Source organism: Neoarius graeffei, chromosome 25, assembly GCF_027579695.1.
Source record: "Neoarius graeffei isolate fNeoGra1 chromosome 25, fNeoGra1.pri, whole genome shotgun sequence".
Lineage (NCBI taxonomy): Eukaryota > Metazoa > Chordata > Actinopteri > Siluriformes > Ariidae > Neoarius > Neoarius graeffei.
In genome coordinates, this window is record NC_083593.1 from 12,138,755 (window position 1) to 12,155,914 (window position 17,160).

General features: G+C 42.3%; 1 protein-coding gene across 1 annotated transcript in view; it reads left to right on the top strand.

The window, feature by feature from the left end:
- The window catches only part of LOC132873345 (DEP domain-containing protein 1B-like), a 91,728-nt gene extending 85,060 nt beyond the window's left edge, over nucleotides 1-6,668 (top strand). Inside the window, exon 11 of the mRNA XM_060908819.1 lies at nucleotides 6,135-6,668. Coding sequence (XP_060764802.1) covers nucleotides 6,135-6,302 — 168 coding nt within the window. The 3' untranslated portion in view covers nucleotides 6,303-6,668. The remainder of the gene's footprint in view (nucleotides 1-6,134) is intronic.
- Nucleotides 6,669-17,160: the final 10,492 nt, after the last annotated feature.

Sequence of the window (17,160 nt, forward strand, 5' to 3'; positions counted from 1 at the left end):
AGTCGTATGTCCTCCATCCTTTGCCGCTTGGGGGGTTCTGACATCGCGAACTATTGTTTGAATCGAATCGTTTTCGAACACAGATTAGATTAGATAGAACTTTATTGATCCCTTTGGGAGGGTCCCTTCAGGGAAATTAAAATTCCAGCAGCATCATTACAGGATAAACAGGGAATAGAAAATAGAGAATACTTCTAAATTAAATTAAGTATTTACATATACAAATATAAAAAGGAATAAGATCCTCCTGGGTGGCACGGTGGTGTAGTGGTTAGCGCTGTCGCCTCACAGCAAGAAGGTCCTGGGTTCGAGCCCCTGGGCCGGCAAGGGCCTTTCTGTGTGGAGTTTGCATGTTCTCCCCGTGTCCGCGTGGGTTTCCTCCAGGTGCTCCGGTTTCCCCCACAGTCCAAAGACATGCGGGTTAGGTTAACTGGTGACTCTAAATTGACCGTAGGTGTGAATGTGAGTGTGAATGGTTGTCTGTGTCTATGTGTCAGTCCTGTGATGACCTGGAGACTTGTCCAGGGTGTACCCCGCCTTTCGCCCGTAGTCAGCTGGGATAGGCTCCAGCTTGCCTGCGACCCTGTAGAAGATAATGAGATGAGATGAGATGAGATGAGATCCTCCTGTTACCCCTCCCCCCCCAGAGAGGAGTTGTACAGTCTGATGGCGTGACGGACAAAGGAGTTTTTGAGTCTGTTCATCCTGCACTTGGGAAGGAGCATTCGGTCACTGAACAGGCTCCTCTGGTTGCTGATGACGGTGTGCAGAGGGTGACTGGCATCGTCCATGATGTTCAATAGTTTGTCCATAGACCTTTTCTCTGCCACCGTCACCAGAGAGTCCAGCTTCATGCCGACCACAGAGCTGGCCCGCCTGATCAGTTTGTCCAGCCTGGAGGTGTCCTTCTTGGATGTGCTGCCCCCCCAGCACACCACGGTGTAAAACAGGACACTGGCGACCACAGACTGATAGAACATCCACAGGAGTTTCCTGAAGATGTTAAAGGACCGCAGCCTCCTAAGGAAGTATAGCCTGCTCTGTCCCTTCCTGTATAAGTGATTGGTGTTGCAAGTCCAGTCCAGCTTGCTGTCCAGCCACAGCCCGAGGTACTTGTAGGAATCCACAGCCTCCACCTCGACTCCCTCAATCAGAACTGGTTGTGACGTTGGTCTGGACCTTCCAAAGTCAATGACCAGCTCCTTGGTCTTCGAGGTGTTGAGCTGCAGATGGTTCCTGTTGCACCACACAGCAAAGTCCCTCACCAGGCTCCTATACTCCTCCTCTCTGTCGTCCCTGATACACCCAACGATGGCTGTGTCATCGGCGAACTTCTGAATGTGACACAGCTCCGAGTTGTAGCAGAAGTCCGCGGTGTACAGGGTGAAGAGAAGAGGGGCCAGCACCGTGCCCTGGGGTGCTCCGGTGCTGCTAATCACCGTGCCAGACGTGATGTCCTTCAGCCTGACGTACTGCGGCCTGTTGGTGAGGTAGCTGGAGATCCAGGTGACCAGGCAGGGGTCCACTCGCATCCTGTTCAGTTTGTCCTGAAGCATAAGGGGCTGGATGGCGTTGAAGGCACTCGAGAAGTCCAAGAAGAGGATCCTCAGTGTGCTACACGAGAGGAGAGCGAAGTGGATGGGGAACCCACAGCTTGAGCGGGGGATGTTTCTGCATGGTCCTAGTGCCTGCACCCTCTCCTGTTTTTGAGCAGACGCTCGTTCCACATGGTCCTAGTGCCTGCACACTTTTTTTTCGGACCTTAAAATGTGTGTGTGTTATATCCGTATAACGGTAGGGGAAACACTGCACTCCATATATATTGCTTTCAATGATATATAATGCTTCAGTGTAGGTGAAGGATCATGTGTATAACCTGTCTTTCCAAACATGAGTTATTGCCAAAGAGTTCTATGTCTGACCAAAGTACATTGTTACAAAAGATTTCTGATTTGTCTACATCAGCGGTTCCCAAACTTTTTTGGCCGCGCACCCCCTTCTATACTCCAACCAGGTTGACGCACCCCCAGTTTCAAAAAACACACGTTTTCTTATAAAGGCAGCATCTTTAATCGTGCTAAAATGATAACAAACATCGTTTGCCACACCTGCAGGAAACCACAAAAGTGAAAAAAAAAAACACCAAAGCTTTCTTACAAAGGCAGCACGTGCTCGAATGAGAACATCGAATCACATTAACATATTATGCGCTCTCGTATTTGAATTAGATAGAATTTGATTGAAATGTAAGTTTTAAAACGTTGCAACACGGTAAATGCACAAATTCATTACAAAGGGAGATCACATCGAGGCATGTAGTCTACCAGCCAGATACGGGGAAAATATATGATTTTCATCCGTGTTTAAAACACTAGCAACACAACCCTGTCATTACAAGGTTATGAAAATGAATTGAGAATGAATTTAATTTGCAAAAAAGTTAACATATAATAACAGTAAAAATAGCAATGATAATTATGAACATATGCATTTTAAAGAGATACAACAATTAATCCGCTGCAATCCCGTCTCCCTCTCTTCTCTCCTCCTCACCAATTGCCCCTGATTCCTCCCTGTCTGTTGGGGTTTCTCCTCCTTCATCCCTGATTTGTGGTGGCGCATTTAGTTTTGCCGAATTCAACCAGTTGAGCATCGCGAATGAATGAATGAATGAATGAAGCCACAAACTACTGCAGAACCGTTACGGCGTAGAAGAAGAGTTAAAAATCGCCATTACATTTTTTGTCTTGCGCACCCCCTAGTGGCAGCCACACTTTGGGAAACCCTGGTCTACATGCTTCCATGCTTCCACACAAAGGAGTTTTGTGTGAGGGCGGCACGGTGGTGTAGTGGTTAGCGCTGTCGCCTCACAGCAAGAAGGTCCGGGTTCGAGCCCCGGGGCCGGCGAGGGCCTTTCTGTGTGGGGTTTGCATGTTCTCCCCGTGTCCACGTGGGTTTCCTCCAGGTGCTCTGGTTTCCCCCACAGTCCAAAGACATGCAGGTTAGGTTAACTGGTGACTCTAAATTGACCGTAGGTGTGAATGTGAGTGTGAATGGTTGTCTGTGTCTATGTGTCAGCCCTGTGATGACCTGGCGACTTGTCCAGGGTGTACCCCGCCTTTTGCCCGTAGTCAGCTGGGATAGGCTCCAGCTTGCCTGCGACCCTATAGAAGGATAAAGCAGCTAGAGATAATGAGATGAGATGAGTTTTGTGTGACGTGTAGGAACAGAGATGATTGCGGTGCAGGTCATTGCTTATTGTTCTCTGTGTAACTGCTTCTCCTGCTGCTTTCAGGTCATCCTGCAGCTCCTTTCAACCAGCTTCTCTCTTACCTCCCTTATCCTTAGTCTGAGTGCGTATTGTGAAATTTTTCATGGCACGCCTGTCTGGGGACAGTTAGTTGTGTTTCCATGAACTTTGGACTTGAATATTATATATCAAACCAGTTGTAGGGGCAAGGATGTTTGCTATGGTTCTTGTCCTCGAGAAGTTTAGGAAGCTTCTTCATATTCACCTTTACCACAATTGCTATTTATTGCGTGAAATCTTTCCAACCAATAGCAGCGTCTTGTAAATTTACCCGAGCGCGTTTGTATCTCGAACTTTTACATGTAACTTTTTTATACTCATGAATACTTGCTTTTTTTGTTCATCTGTGGTTGGTAGAAGAGAGCAACTGGACTTTCTTGAAGACGTTTCGCCTCTCATCTGAAAGGCTTCCTCAGTTCTGTCTGACTAATAGGGAGTATCAAGTATTTATCCTCTCATGGATCATCATGGAATCCGAATCAGAATGCTGATGGCTGCATTGTAGGTGGCTGATAAAAGATGTCTTATGGCGTATTCACACCTACGTTGTTTGGTCCGGACCAAACGAACCAAATTTCCCTTGGTCCGGACCTTTTGGGTTGGTCTGAATACAAACCACCGAACTCTGGTCCGGACCAAACAAGCGGACCGAGACCGAGCTGCAAGGTCGGACTCGGTCCGGACCAAAGGAACCCTGGTGCGGATCTTTTGGAGGTGTGAAAGCAGACCAGACCTAATCCGACAGTTTTGCTTTTTTGTACCTCGGGAGCTTCCGTCTTTTGTCGAGCATTATGGGAAACAGAGTCTTGACACTCCACCGCAAAGTGCAAACACTGTTTCGGTTGTCAAGGGAACCTTACAACAGTCGTTCAGTCATTCAGACCAGTGGTAGGCTAGACTACAGAGTACAAAAAATGAGTAGGGGGCAAACGTGGGCCGAGGAAGAAACGCGTACCCTTGTGGATATACGGGCAGATGTCCACATATCTGAGCTTTTGGAGAGAGAACACACAAAAATGCCGACGTGTTTGCTGTATTCAGTGAGAAAATGAAGGAGAAGGGGTTCACGCGCTCCCCAGAACAACGTCGGCTAAAAGTGAAGAAACTCCGTCAGACCTACATTAAAATCAGGGACATTCTTTCAAAAAGTGGCGGTACTAGCGACGCAAAAAAGAAATTCATCTATTGCGTGAAGAGCCAGAACTGTCACAACATGATGTGCGCTCATCAGCGCTATCCTCCGTAGCCGCCTTGCCCTTTGTCGTCGTCGTTGATAAATTACTTGTACAACAGCATAGTAATCGCACAATTGTGAAAACAGTAAAAACTGGAAAAAACATATAGCTTTGATGACATTAAAAAGAATAACAGCACGGAAAGCCTCCGTGACTACTTTTGAACTGAACGCTTTGTGCGCGTGTCGTCTCTGACCAATAGCTGAACGACCTCAGGGCGTTTGACAGATTTTGGTCCACTTACTAAAATGTACAGTGTGAAAGCGAACCGCACCAAAATGAAAAAATAAAAAAAACATTTGGTTCGGATCAAAGCAAGTGAACTATCGAACTATCCTGGTCTGAATACACCCTTAGACCCCCACCTCTGTTCAGTGATGGTCGTTCCAGGTTGACAGAAATGAACGATCCTCTCTGGCTAAGATGTCTGCCAGTTTTCTGGAAGTCCTCTCATACTCCCGCACCAGTCCAAGGGATCTCATCCCAAAGTGCGTAGAAACAGCCATCAGCATTCTGATTCGGATTCTGTGATGATCCATGAGAGGATAAATACTGGATACTCCCTATTAGTCAGACAGAACTGAGGATGCCTTTAGGATGAGAGGCGAAACATCTTCAAGAATCTTCAAGCAAGTCCAGTTGCTCTCTTCTACCAGCCACAGATTACTATGTACCTGGATGACTATCTTCACAGATATGTCTCATCTCATCTCATCTCATCTCATTATCTCTAGCCACTTTATCCTGTTCTACAGGGTCGCAGGCAAGCTGGAGCCTATCCCAGCTGACTACGGGCGAAAGGCGGGGTACACCCTGGACAAGTCGCCAGGTCATCACAGGGCCGACACATAGACACAGACAACCATTCACACTCACATTCACACCTACGGTCAATTTAGAGTTACCAGTTAACCTAACCTGCATGTCTTTGGACTGTGGGGGAAACCGGAGCACCCGGAGGAAACCCACGCGGACATCAGTTTGCGGAGAACATGCAAACTCCGCACAGAAAGGCCCTCGCCGGCCCCGGGGCTCGAACCCAGGACCTTCTTGCTGTGAGGCGACAGCGCTAACCACTACACCACCGTGCCGCCCCCACAGATATGTCTTTTTGTTCATATTTATAGGGACAAAGTCAGAAAACGTGTGTAAAGTTGAACTGGATATAACAAAAACAGAAGTGTCCAAATCCCTATTTCTCCTCAATGTATAAAGTTACATTTTTATGGACTATTAAAAAGGAAAGGAAAGAAAAGAACGAGATGAAAAAAAATGAATAAAATAAAAAGTATCACAGGTCTACTGTCTGTGAAAGTGTAGTTTAAATTAACAATCGAGAAACATATTTCTTTATTTCAAAAAGAAATGTTGTATTTTTGAAATAAGAAAAAAATACATATATGTGTGTGTGTGTGTCTCATATAGCGTTTTATGTCCTTATCATGTCGCCCTAGTGCAGACAGAAGAGTGAGCAGATCCAACTCCTAACCTGTTGTTATTGAGTAGTTTCACCTGCAGCAGATTGTTTTCTCTGACATTTTGACATCTTGGCTACTAATCCTGTGATATTTCATCTTTCTTGGTCTCAGTTCCAGAGATCCTATCCTGACATCTACCGCAGACGCTTCCCAACACCCGAGAGCGAAGCTGCAGCTTTTCCAGAAAGGCCTCAGAAGCTCAAACCTCAGCTGACATTTTTCACGCTAAAAAAGAAGTCTTTGCAGCCTTTCCAGAGGAGCTGGAGCTTCCGTGCTTGAACCACAAATACAGTTAGCTCATCACAAAGCTGACAAGTACTGTTATAAAAAAAGCAAAACAAAAAAAATCCTACAGACCCATGGTTATCAGCCTGTAGCTTATGGGTAGTGTAGTACGGTTAGAGCTGGAATCATTCCGTTTCATCTCAGTACATGACTGCTGGAATATTCCAGCTTTTAGTTACACTTGAAAAATCGACACTGGATTATGGATTATTTCATTTAATACATTTCGTATAGTCATCACGATATTCAGTGACGACTGCTTGAAGTTTTATTTGTTAGATGACTTACTACTAAACTTGTCTCGTCAAAGACTGATAAATATTTATGTGTGATAGTTTTAGCAGTGTGTGAGTGAGATTATTATTTTTTTAATTGGATTGGCCAACAACAATAATGTAAAAATTATATATATATATATACAGTTGTGCTCATAAGTTTACATACCCTGGCAGAATCTATGATCCTTTGACCATTTTTCAGAGAATATGAATGATAACACAAAAACATCTTTTCCACTCATGCTTAGTGGTTGGGTGAAACCATTTATTGTCAAACGACTGTGTTTTCTCTTTTTAAAATCATAATGACAACAGAAACTACCCAAATGACCCTGATCTCATACCCTGGTGATTTTGGCCTGATAACATGCACAGAAGTTGACACAAATGGGTTTGAATGGCTACTAAAGGTAACGTCCTCACCTGTGATCTGTTTGCTTGTGATCAGTGTGTGTGCATAAAAGCTGAGTGAGTTTCTGGGATCCAGACAGACTCCTGCATCTTTCATCCAGCCACTGACGTTTCTGGATCATGGGGAAAGCAAAAGAATTGTCAACGGATCTACGGGAAAAGGTAGCTGAACTGTATAAAACAGGAAAGGGATACAAAAAGATATCCACGGAATTGATGATGCCAGTCAGCAGTGTTCAAACTGTGATTAACAAATGGAAAATCAGGGGCTCTGTTAAAACCAAACCACGGTCAGGTAGACCAACAAAAATTTACGCCAAACAGCACAGAGACAAGCCTCAAAACTTCTGGAACAAGGTAATTTGGAGTGATGAGACCAAAATTGAACTTTTTGGCCACAACCATAAACGTTACATTTGGAGAGGTGTCAACAAGGCCTATGATGAAAGGAACACCATTCCTACTGTAAAGCACGGAGGTGGATCGCTGATGTTTTGGGGATGTGTGAGCTACAAAGGCACAGGAAACTTGGTCACAGTTGAAGGAAAGATGAATGCAGCACGTTATCAGCCAATACTGGAGGCAAATTTGCACTCATCAGCCCGGAAGCTGCGCGTGGGACGTACTTGGACGTTCCAACATGACAACGATCCAAAACACAAGGCCAAGTCGACCTGTCATTGGCTACAGCAGAACAAAGTGAAGGTTCTGGATTGGCCATCTCAGTCTCCTGACCTCAATATCATTGAGCCACTCTGGGGAGATCTCAAGCGCGCAGTTCATGCAAGACAGCCCAGGAATTTACAGGAACTGGAGGCTTTTTGCCAAGAAGAATGGGCAGCTGAGAAAATAAAGAGCCTCATCCACAACTACCACAAAAGACTTCAGGCTGTCATTGATGTTAGAGGGGACAATACACGGTATTAGGAACTGGGGTATGTAAACTTTTGATCAGGGTCATTTGGATGTTTTTTGTTGTCATTATGATTTAAAAATAGAAAACACAGTTGTTTATCAATAAATGGCTTCACCCAACCACTAACCGTGAGTGGGGGAAAAAGTTTTTGTGTTATCATTCATATTCTCTGAAAAAAGGCCAAGAAAGCAAAAATTCTGCCAGGGTATGTAAACTTATGAGCACAACTGTATACACTACCGTTCAAAAGTTTGGGGTCACTTTGAAATGTCCTTATTTTTGAAAGAAAAGCACTGTTCTTTTCAATGAAGATCACTTTAAACTAATCAGAAATCCACTCTATACATTGCTAATGTGGTAAATGACTATTCTAGCTGGTTTTCGGTGCAATATCTCCATAGGTGTATAGAGGCCCATTTCCAGCAACTCTCACTCCAGTGTTCTAATGGTACAATGTGTTTGCTCATTGCCTCAGAAGGCTAATGGATGATTAGAAAACCCTTGTACAATCATGTTAGCACAGCTGAAAACAGTTGAGCTCTTTAGAGAAGCTATAAAACTGACCTTCCTTTGAGCAGATTGAGTTTCTGGAGCATCACATTTGTGGGGTCGATTAAATGCTCAAAATGGCCAGAAAAATGTCTTGACTATATTTTCTATTCATTTTACAACTTATGGTGGTAAATAAAAGTGTGACTTTTCATGGAAAACACAAAATTGTCTGGGTGACCCCAAACTTTTGAACGGTAGTGTACAGTAGATATGTTCCATCACTTTTTTTTTTTTTTAAAGATATTTTTTTGGGCTTTTTGCACCTTTATTGGATAGGACAGTGTAGAGACAGGAAATGAGCGGGAGAGAGAGAGAGATGGGAAGGGATCGGGAAATGACCGGGCCGGAATCGAACCCGGGTCGCCCGCATTCATGGTATGGCGCCTTAACCACCTGAGCCACGACGCCCCCATGTTCCATCACTTTTAACAAAGTCTTTATATTGAGATTTGGGGGTTCGAGATGGAAGGAAATGGCTGATATGGTGCACCTGTAGTTGGCGTTCCTTGCCCTGGGTCTCGCAGTGAATTCGCAGGTCAAAGTTCATCTGGATCAATTCAGAGCGGATTGTCTGGGTGACCCCAAACTTTTGAACGGTAGTGTGTGTGTGTGTATATATATATATATATATATATATATATATATATATATATATATATATAGTACTGTGCAAAAGTCTTAGGCACATGTAAAAAAAAAAAAAATGCTGTAAACCAAAAGTGGCTTAAAAAATAATGAGATGAGATGTTTCAACATTAAAATGTACTATAGACAGCAGTAAGCCATAATAAATGAAGCAAAGTCAGTATTTGGTGTGAGACGACCCTTTGCTTTAACCTCCTAAGGCCCAAGCTGTTTTTTTTACATGCATTTTTTATTTCTCTTTGCTATTTGGGCTTATTAGAACCTGATTAGAATAAAAACTAAGCATCATCTTTTGATAAGATGTACTTTTAGAGAAAAAGTATGTCCACATATGTGGATTCTTGTTCCGAATTTCTAAAAAGTGCTGTCCACGCATGTGACCGCTAAGCCCTAGGAGGTTAAAAAAAAAAGTAGTCTTTGGTACAATGAGTGCAGTTTTATAAAGAGCTGTAGGTTTTACTGAGCATCTTGCAAAACAGTTCTTCTGGAGGCTTTGACTGTCACACCTGCTTCTTAATGTTGCACCAAAACCCAGTAGCCTTCATTATCTTTTCTTTTTTAATCTGAAAAGCGCTCTCTTGTGTAATGTGCTGCTCAGATACTTACTTTTTTTTTCTTTCTTCTGTAACATTTAATTTTGTGCTGGAAAAGGAACGTTTGGAACTCTAAAATGTTTTTGTACTGACTCGATAATGTAGAAGTTATAAAATAGAAATCGATAACAAAGTTTGGATGAAAAAAAATAGTGTGTCTAAGACTTTTGTACAGTACTGTATATGGCTTAGCCTTAGGATTTGTAATTTTTGACCCCTCCGACAAGCTACATATCATCAACAAAATCAAATCACTTGAACCTAGGATAATACTAAAGCTGTCCACCAAATTTCATCAAAATTCATTCACTACTTTTTATCCCCCGCTGGCCGAAAGGCCCGAAGGGGGATTATGTCATTGCGATGTCCGTCCGTCCATCCATCTGTCTCGGGAAGGGTACTCACCTTCTGAAATCAACTCCTCTCACGATTTTTGGAGGAATTTCATGAAACTTGACAGGATTCTTTGTTATATGTCAGTAATACGTATATTAAAAAGAAAAAATATACCCGCACACTGTCGCTGCTGCTCTCAGTGATTTTATTGATAGACACACAACGTTTCGACCGTAATAGGTCTTCGTCAGGTGTTGAATCACTGAGAGCAACAGCGACAGTGTGCGGGTATATTTTTTCTTTTTAATTGACGGAAATTTTTACCCTGCACCTGTACAAAGTTAGATGTGCGGGCACTCTCTACTACAGGTAATACGTATATTGCAATTTTGTTCAATTCAGTCGCATTTTACCCGAGTTACAGCCCTTAATTACCAAACTTGTACTTTGACAATTTCATGAGGGTCTATTAAGCATTTATAGCATAGATATAGTTGCCAGCGGGGGATATTGTGCTCTCAGAGCACTCTTGTTGACTTGTGTTGAGAACAAACAAACAAAAATCCTGGATCAAAATCTAATCACTTGTTCTTTGGCCCATAGGCCACCTTTTCCACCAAATTTAATCAAAATCTGTTCACTGCTTCTTGAGTGACGTTGAGAAGATGCAAACACACAGAGGTGAAAACATAACCTCGTCCAACAAAGTTGGCGGAGGTAACTATGCAGCGAGTAAAATTCACCTGGCAGAAATCCACCGAAGGGGAAAGGCCACAGGACGTGAAAGACAGTTGCTTTCGCTTCGCTCTGAATTGATCCAGATGAACTTTGACCTGCAAATTCACTGCGAGACCCAGGGCAAGGAACGGCAACTACAGTTGCACCATATCAGCCATTTCCTTCCATCTCAACCCCCAAATCTCAGTATAAAGACTTTGTTAAAAGTGATGGAACATATCTACTGTACACTACCGTTCAAAAGTTTGGGGTCACCCAGACAATTTTGTGTTTTCCATGAAAAGTCACACTTTTATTTACCACCATAAGTTGTAAAACGAATAGAAAATATAGTCAAGACATTTTTCTGGCCATTTTGAGCATTTAATCGACCCAACAAAATACTGTGATGCTCCAGAAACTCAATCTGCTCAAAGGAAGGTCAGTTTTATAGCTTCTCTAAAGAGCTCAACTGTTTTCAGCTGTGCTAACATGATTGTACAAGGGTTTTCTAATCATCCATTAGCCTTCTGAGGCAATGAGCAAACACATTGTACCATTAGAACACTGGAGTGAGAGTTGCTGGAAATGGGCCTCTATACACCTATGGAGATATTGCACCGAAAACCAGCTAGAATAGTCATTTACCACATTAGCAATGTATCTGATTAGTTTAAAGTGAAAAGAACAGTGCTTTTCTTTCAAAAATAAGGACATTTCAAAGTGACCCCAAACTTTTGAACGATAGTGTATTTTTTCTTTACATTTTTAGCTTCTTTTCTGTACTGCATCAGAACATTATTTTTGTATTGCAAAAAGTGTCTGTATAGCTTTTCGAACAAATACTGTCATATTGTCACTTTTTTTTTTAAAGATAAGCATTTACTCTTTTTTTTGTTGTTGTTGTTGTTGTTGTTAGAGTATTACTTTTCCGTTATTCATCCAAGGTAGTGATGATGTTGGACTTTGTTTTGACTGGTTCTTCGTGATCTGTTTTTGAAGGGAGTATTTATCATGCACGATGTTCTCATTAATCCAAATATGGTCCTTCAAGTCACTGCTCGCCTTTTTTTATTTTCGTTTAATTGTAAAGACTACATTATATATGGCTCAAGCTGTATATCTGTATCTTTCGAGATGCTGGAGTTGCTGTTACTGTCTGTAATGCTGTACAGTGATAACTGCTGTAATTAACTTAAACTTTGTAAAGTATGAAGAAATCACTTGCACAATTCTGTTCTTGGATTTAAAGTACGTATCAGTTCAAAAATATTTTGAACGTCACAATAAATTTACATTTAATTGGTAGTGATACAATTGCAGCAAGAATCAAAGTTCACTGATTGATCAGAAATAAGTGTAAGACAGCTGCAGGAAGAACGGAACACTGCTACTAAAATACACAGAGAGAACCATGTCAAGGTTGGAACAAGTGATAGAAGGGCTGCAGAGACCATTGAATAAAAATGTCCAAGTTCAGGAAAGTTAACTGACAAGAATGGTCCATTATATATAAACATGTGCAACTTGGCTCATCAATCACTTCATGTGCAGGAGAAGAGAAGAGAAGAGAACACATCTTGGCATGTTCTTGGAGGAAAGAGTCTGAGAGAAGAAATTAACCTCATTCCACTATTATGGAACATCTCACTTTTTTTGGGGGGGATGTTTGTTTTCAACAGCCACCAGACTTACTGAATTAATCCGAATTAAACTTTACGTGACTTGCAGTACAGAAATAGAAAATTATAACATATGAGACTATGGTCTACTGTAGATAAAGGGTTATTAGTCCTGGGTGTGACTTTAAACTGCAACCAGTGGTGAGTCTCAGGTCGAGGACGACTTGAGTATTGGGGAAAGTGGAGTTACCCCTTAATCACCATTACTCCCGGGTCCGCTCTGACCCGGAGTGGTAGCACCTGCCTGGGTTCCAGCTATGGGTTAAATAGTACTTCACCAATAAGGTGTTGGCAGCAGGGCGCTTTTTGGTGCAATGTGGCAGATGAACCCAACAGGGTCAATGGTACACCACCAGATGGCCAATGGATTGTCACTGCGGGGCAACTTCCATGCCTGTCAGGTCTGTGGCACTTTTGTGCACCACTTGGCATCAGATCTGGCGGTCCAGAGAGACCACGATGGAGGCACGACATCGTTTGTCTTACCTTACTGTGCAAGGCATTTCATTAGGAGAGGAGAATAGTATGCGAGAGCTCATGAGGCCAAACATTCCGTGGTGGCTCGGCCGGGCCGTTCGTGCCGCTACTGTGGGCGGCTCTGTCGCTCTGGTCCGGGCCTTGTGGCCCATCTGCATTTCTGCACATCCTAATGAAGCGGTCATCATTCACTACGTTTACATGCACGTCCAAATCGAGCTGCTGTTGGTAATCGAGCAAAGGGTCCCAGCAGGGGTGCCAGAGAAATCCAATCCTACATGCACAAGTGAAATCGGGCTATCGTGCAAGGTGCATTGTGCACCCGAGCCACACGTGGCGCTACACGCCCCATCGTGTTGGTACACTTCCGGTTGTCGTCATGAAGAAGAGCTAAAGTGTTGCCAGATACTGCTGACGTTTTCCAGCCCAAAACATGTTCAAATCTGCTAAAATGCACTTAAAACCCCCAATCTGGCAACACTAGCAGTTCCGTGTTCAAGCTGTTAGGCTTGCTCTAACAGACTGTATGGCTACAAACTGTCCGGCGCAGACCACTGTTTTGTAAGACAACTTATTTTGCACAATAATATTTTTCTAAAGTCCATTTTTTGCTTACAAAAAAATATATATTTTTTGCTTACAATTTAACTTATGTCTTAATAAACACACAAAAAGTTCAATTGTTTTGTTTTTATTGACATTCTTCAGATGTTGGACATATATATATATATATATATATATATATATATATATATATATATATATATACACACACACACACACACACACAAATACAATGACTTGTTTATGTACACAATTCACAGCTATGCAACAGCTGTACAGATGTATTTGGTGATACAGTAAGTGAGCTAAATTTTAACAGTGCAAACAATGCCACAAAAAGAAAAGATTCATGCCGTTGTCATGATTCGTTGTCATGCCGACCGAGGCTGTTGTGTTTCCCGCTTGTGGTCTCGTCACTCGTCACTTCCGGAAGTAGCTCGACAACTAGCTCGATAGGGTTTACATGCACAAAGTAGCTCGGCAGAAATCGCATAAACTAGGTCGTGTAGCTCGATTCCGAGAAATCAAGTTCGGTTCAATTTCAGCCGAATTAAGGTGTATACATGGCATTTTGAACTTCGATTTCAGTCGAGCAACGGCAGAAATTCGATTCTCTCTATGTGCATGTAAACGTAGTGATTGTTAACGATGGACAGCCTGGTCCTGAAGACCTCCTCCCTTCATGTGCCTGATTCATCTGAGCAGTTAAAAGGAAACTCTGCTTTTTTTTTTTTAAACATGGGCCATACTTTCTCATCTTTTTGGATCCAGTTTTTTTGCTCGGGACAAATACTCTCATAATCAGTCCAGTATTGAGTTAGAACACTACAACCGGCAACTGCAAAACAGCTACACAATGTAATCCTACGGGGCAAACATCTGCGTCAAAGTAAACCGCTTGTTTTAGCACTGACAGGCTCGTAGTGTTAGTATAAGTGTCTGGTAACATGGAAAGAATCCTTATAGAGATACATCTGTGTCTGTTTACCTCAATAACTGTAAAGAAACTGTAGGAAATGACACCGTAGCCACTGACTTACCTTTCTCCGCTTCTGGTCTCTGACATTTAGTGCATGTAGTCGATTATCCCATGGAGGCTGTTTTCTGATGTTTACAAAATCAGAAGTCATGCAGAATTTATGAAGAAGTCTATTTCCAAAATAAGGCCCGAATGTTTAGCTGATAACAATATGGATGAGGCATTTGAATTTAACGGCCGACCCGTACGATAATAGACTACATGCACTGAATGGGGCACAGCATCAGAGACCGGAAGAAGAGGAAGGTAATACAATGGCTATAATGTCATTTCCTACAGTTTCTTTACAGTTATTGAGGTAAACAGACACAGATGTATCTCTGTAAGGATTCTTTCCATGTTGTCGGACACTTATAACAACACTACGAGCCTGTCAGTGCCGAATAGAAGTGGTTTACTTTGGCACGGATATTTGCCTATAGCAGTTTTGTGGTTGCCGGTTATAGCATTCTAACTCAATACTGGACTGATTATTATAAAAAATTGGACCCAAAAAGATGGGAAAATAAGGCCCAGGTTAAATGACACTGGAGTTTCCCTTTAATTATCCTACCCTTCATGGGTTGGATCAGGCGTTGAGAGCAGGAAAAACCGCAGGGGAAAACCCCTCAGATGCAGAATGGGGAATTCCTGTTGGCAAATGCTTTCCTGGTACAGTATTTCTAATTTTTGCCAGGTTTTTGTTCCAGAGTTCCACACAATTGTTCTAGCAAGATAGTCTTAGCAGACAAAGATGGGGGGGGAAAAAAAAGATTCTCTCTGCCAGTTTTCTTTTTGGTTGTGAGTTCACTGAGACAAAGTTGGTGCCAAGTTAACCTGGCCACTACCAGAAGCGAATCTGGCATCCTTTCTTTTCCTTTCCTTTCTGGTGAATTGTCTGAGACTTATCACCTTCTGCTCTTCAGATGTCTCCTTATTGACATACACTACCGTTCAAAAGTTTGGGGTCACCCAGACAATTTTGTGTTTTCCATGAAAAGTCACTTTTATTTACCACCATAAGTTGTAAAATGAATAGAAAATATAGTCAAGACATTTTTCTGGCCATTTTGAGCATTTAATCGACCCCACAAATGTGATGCTCCAGAAACTCAATCTGCTCAAAGGAAGGTCAGTTTTATAGCTTCTCTAAAGAGCTCAACTGTTTTCAGCTGTGCTAACATGATTGTACAAGGGTTTTCTAATCATCCATTAGCCTTCTGAGGCAATGAGCAAACACATTGTACCATTAGAACACTGGAGTGATATGGTGCGTTCATGTGCTATGGGAATTATGGTAAATACCAAACGCCGACATGGAAAGCACACATGAACGCCCCCTCTTGTGGTATTTTCCACTGGGCAACTCGTAGAAAATTTTGATACACGAGTTGCCGAGATGAGATGAACTTTAACCTTTTCAACATGGCGGCGAGCGGTACAAGACTAGCTTATGAACCAAGAAAGAAGTGGTTTTCACCTACGGAAAGCTGACTCTCACCTTTTAAACGAGTCATGTTATGTATATTATATTATTATAATACGTATATTATAGCCTAATACAAAATATTCTGTGGCTGTCCAAAGAACGCCAACAATGATCTAGATACTGGCTACTCTCATTGTGGCTACAGCCAAATTTCCAAAAACTGCGTGGCATTCAGTGTGTTAAGAAAATCTCTACTTGTCATGATCAGGAAATATTCAGCATTTTTTGACTTTTGATAACTCATATTCCTGCTGCAGCTGATGAACAAGGCAATCTATAATTGTTTTAGCCAAATAACAGGCCTGATTCTGAATCTGGTCCACCATCTTTTGTCAACAGCAACAAAAGCATGTGAACACAACACACTGGTTGTGTTCACAACACACAACCACTTCCCAACTGGAAAATATCATCTTCCCATAGCACATGAACGCAGCAATAGTTGCTGGAAATGGGCCTCTATACACCTATGGAGATATTGCACCAAACACCAGACATTTGCAGCTAGAATAGTCATTTACCACATTAGCAATGTATAGAGTGGATTTCTGATTAGTTTAAAGTGATCTTCATTGAAAAGAACAGTGCTTTTCTTTCAAAAATAAGGAAACTTCAAAGTGACCCCAAACTTTTGAACGGTAGTGTAGCAAGGGGTCAGGTATTACACGAATGGTACGGCTAAACCGTATGTCACCATGAGCGTCAAAGATAAGACAAGGCGCCGGCACGTCGTAACCATACCTCACCCATTATCCTAAATGAGGAATGTGACCTTTTTTTATCTTAGTATTAAGCAAGCGAACAGCAAACATTTGTTTGGTGTGTTGCTTTTGTGCGATTTCAGCGTTCTCCATGGTGTCCTGCTGCAAATGGATGGGAGCCATCATGCTTTTGATGGACACGACGTATGACCTCAGCATGATGCCTTGTTAGTTCACTTTTGAAAGCTGACAGTTTTTTTTTTTCGTGTTGAGAAGGAGAATTGAGCAGCCATGTAATACCTAGTGAGTCATAAAGAAAAAAATTCTTAGCCTGGTCTGTCAGTATTTGTAATACTCCTGCACTTATATTGGGAGTAGTCATGAAATGATGCTGGTTCTGTGTGGGTCTATACCATCACAACAGGGAATACATTGGAGTATCTCAAAGGGACATTCTGCCTATCAGTAGAGAA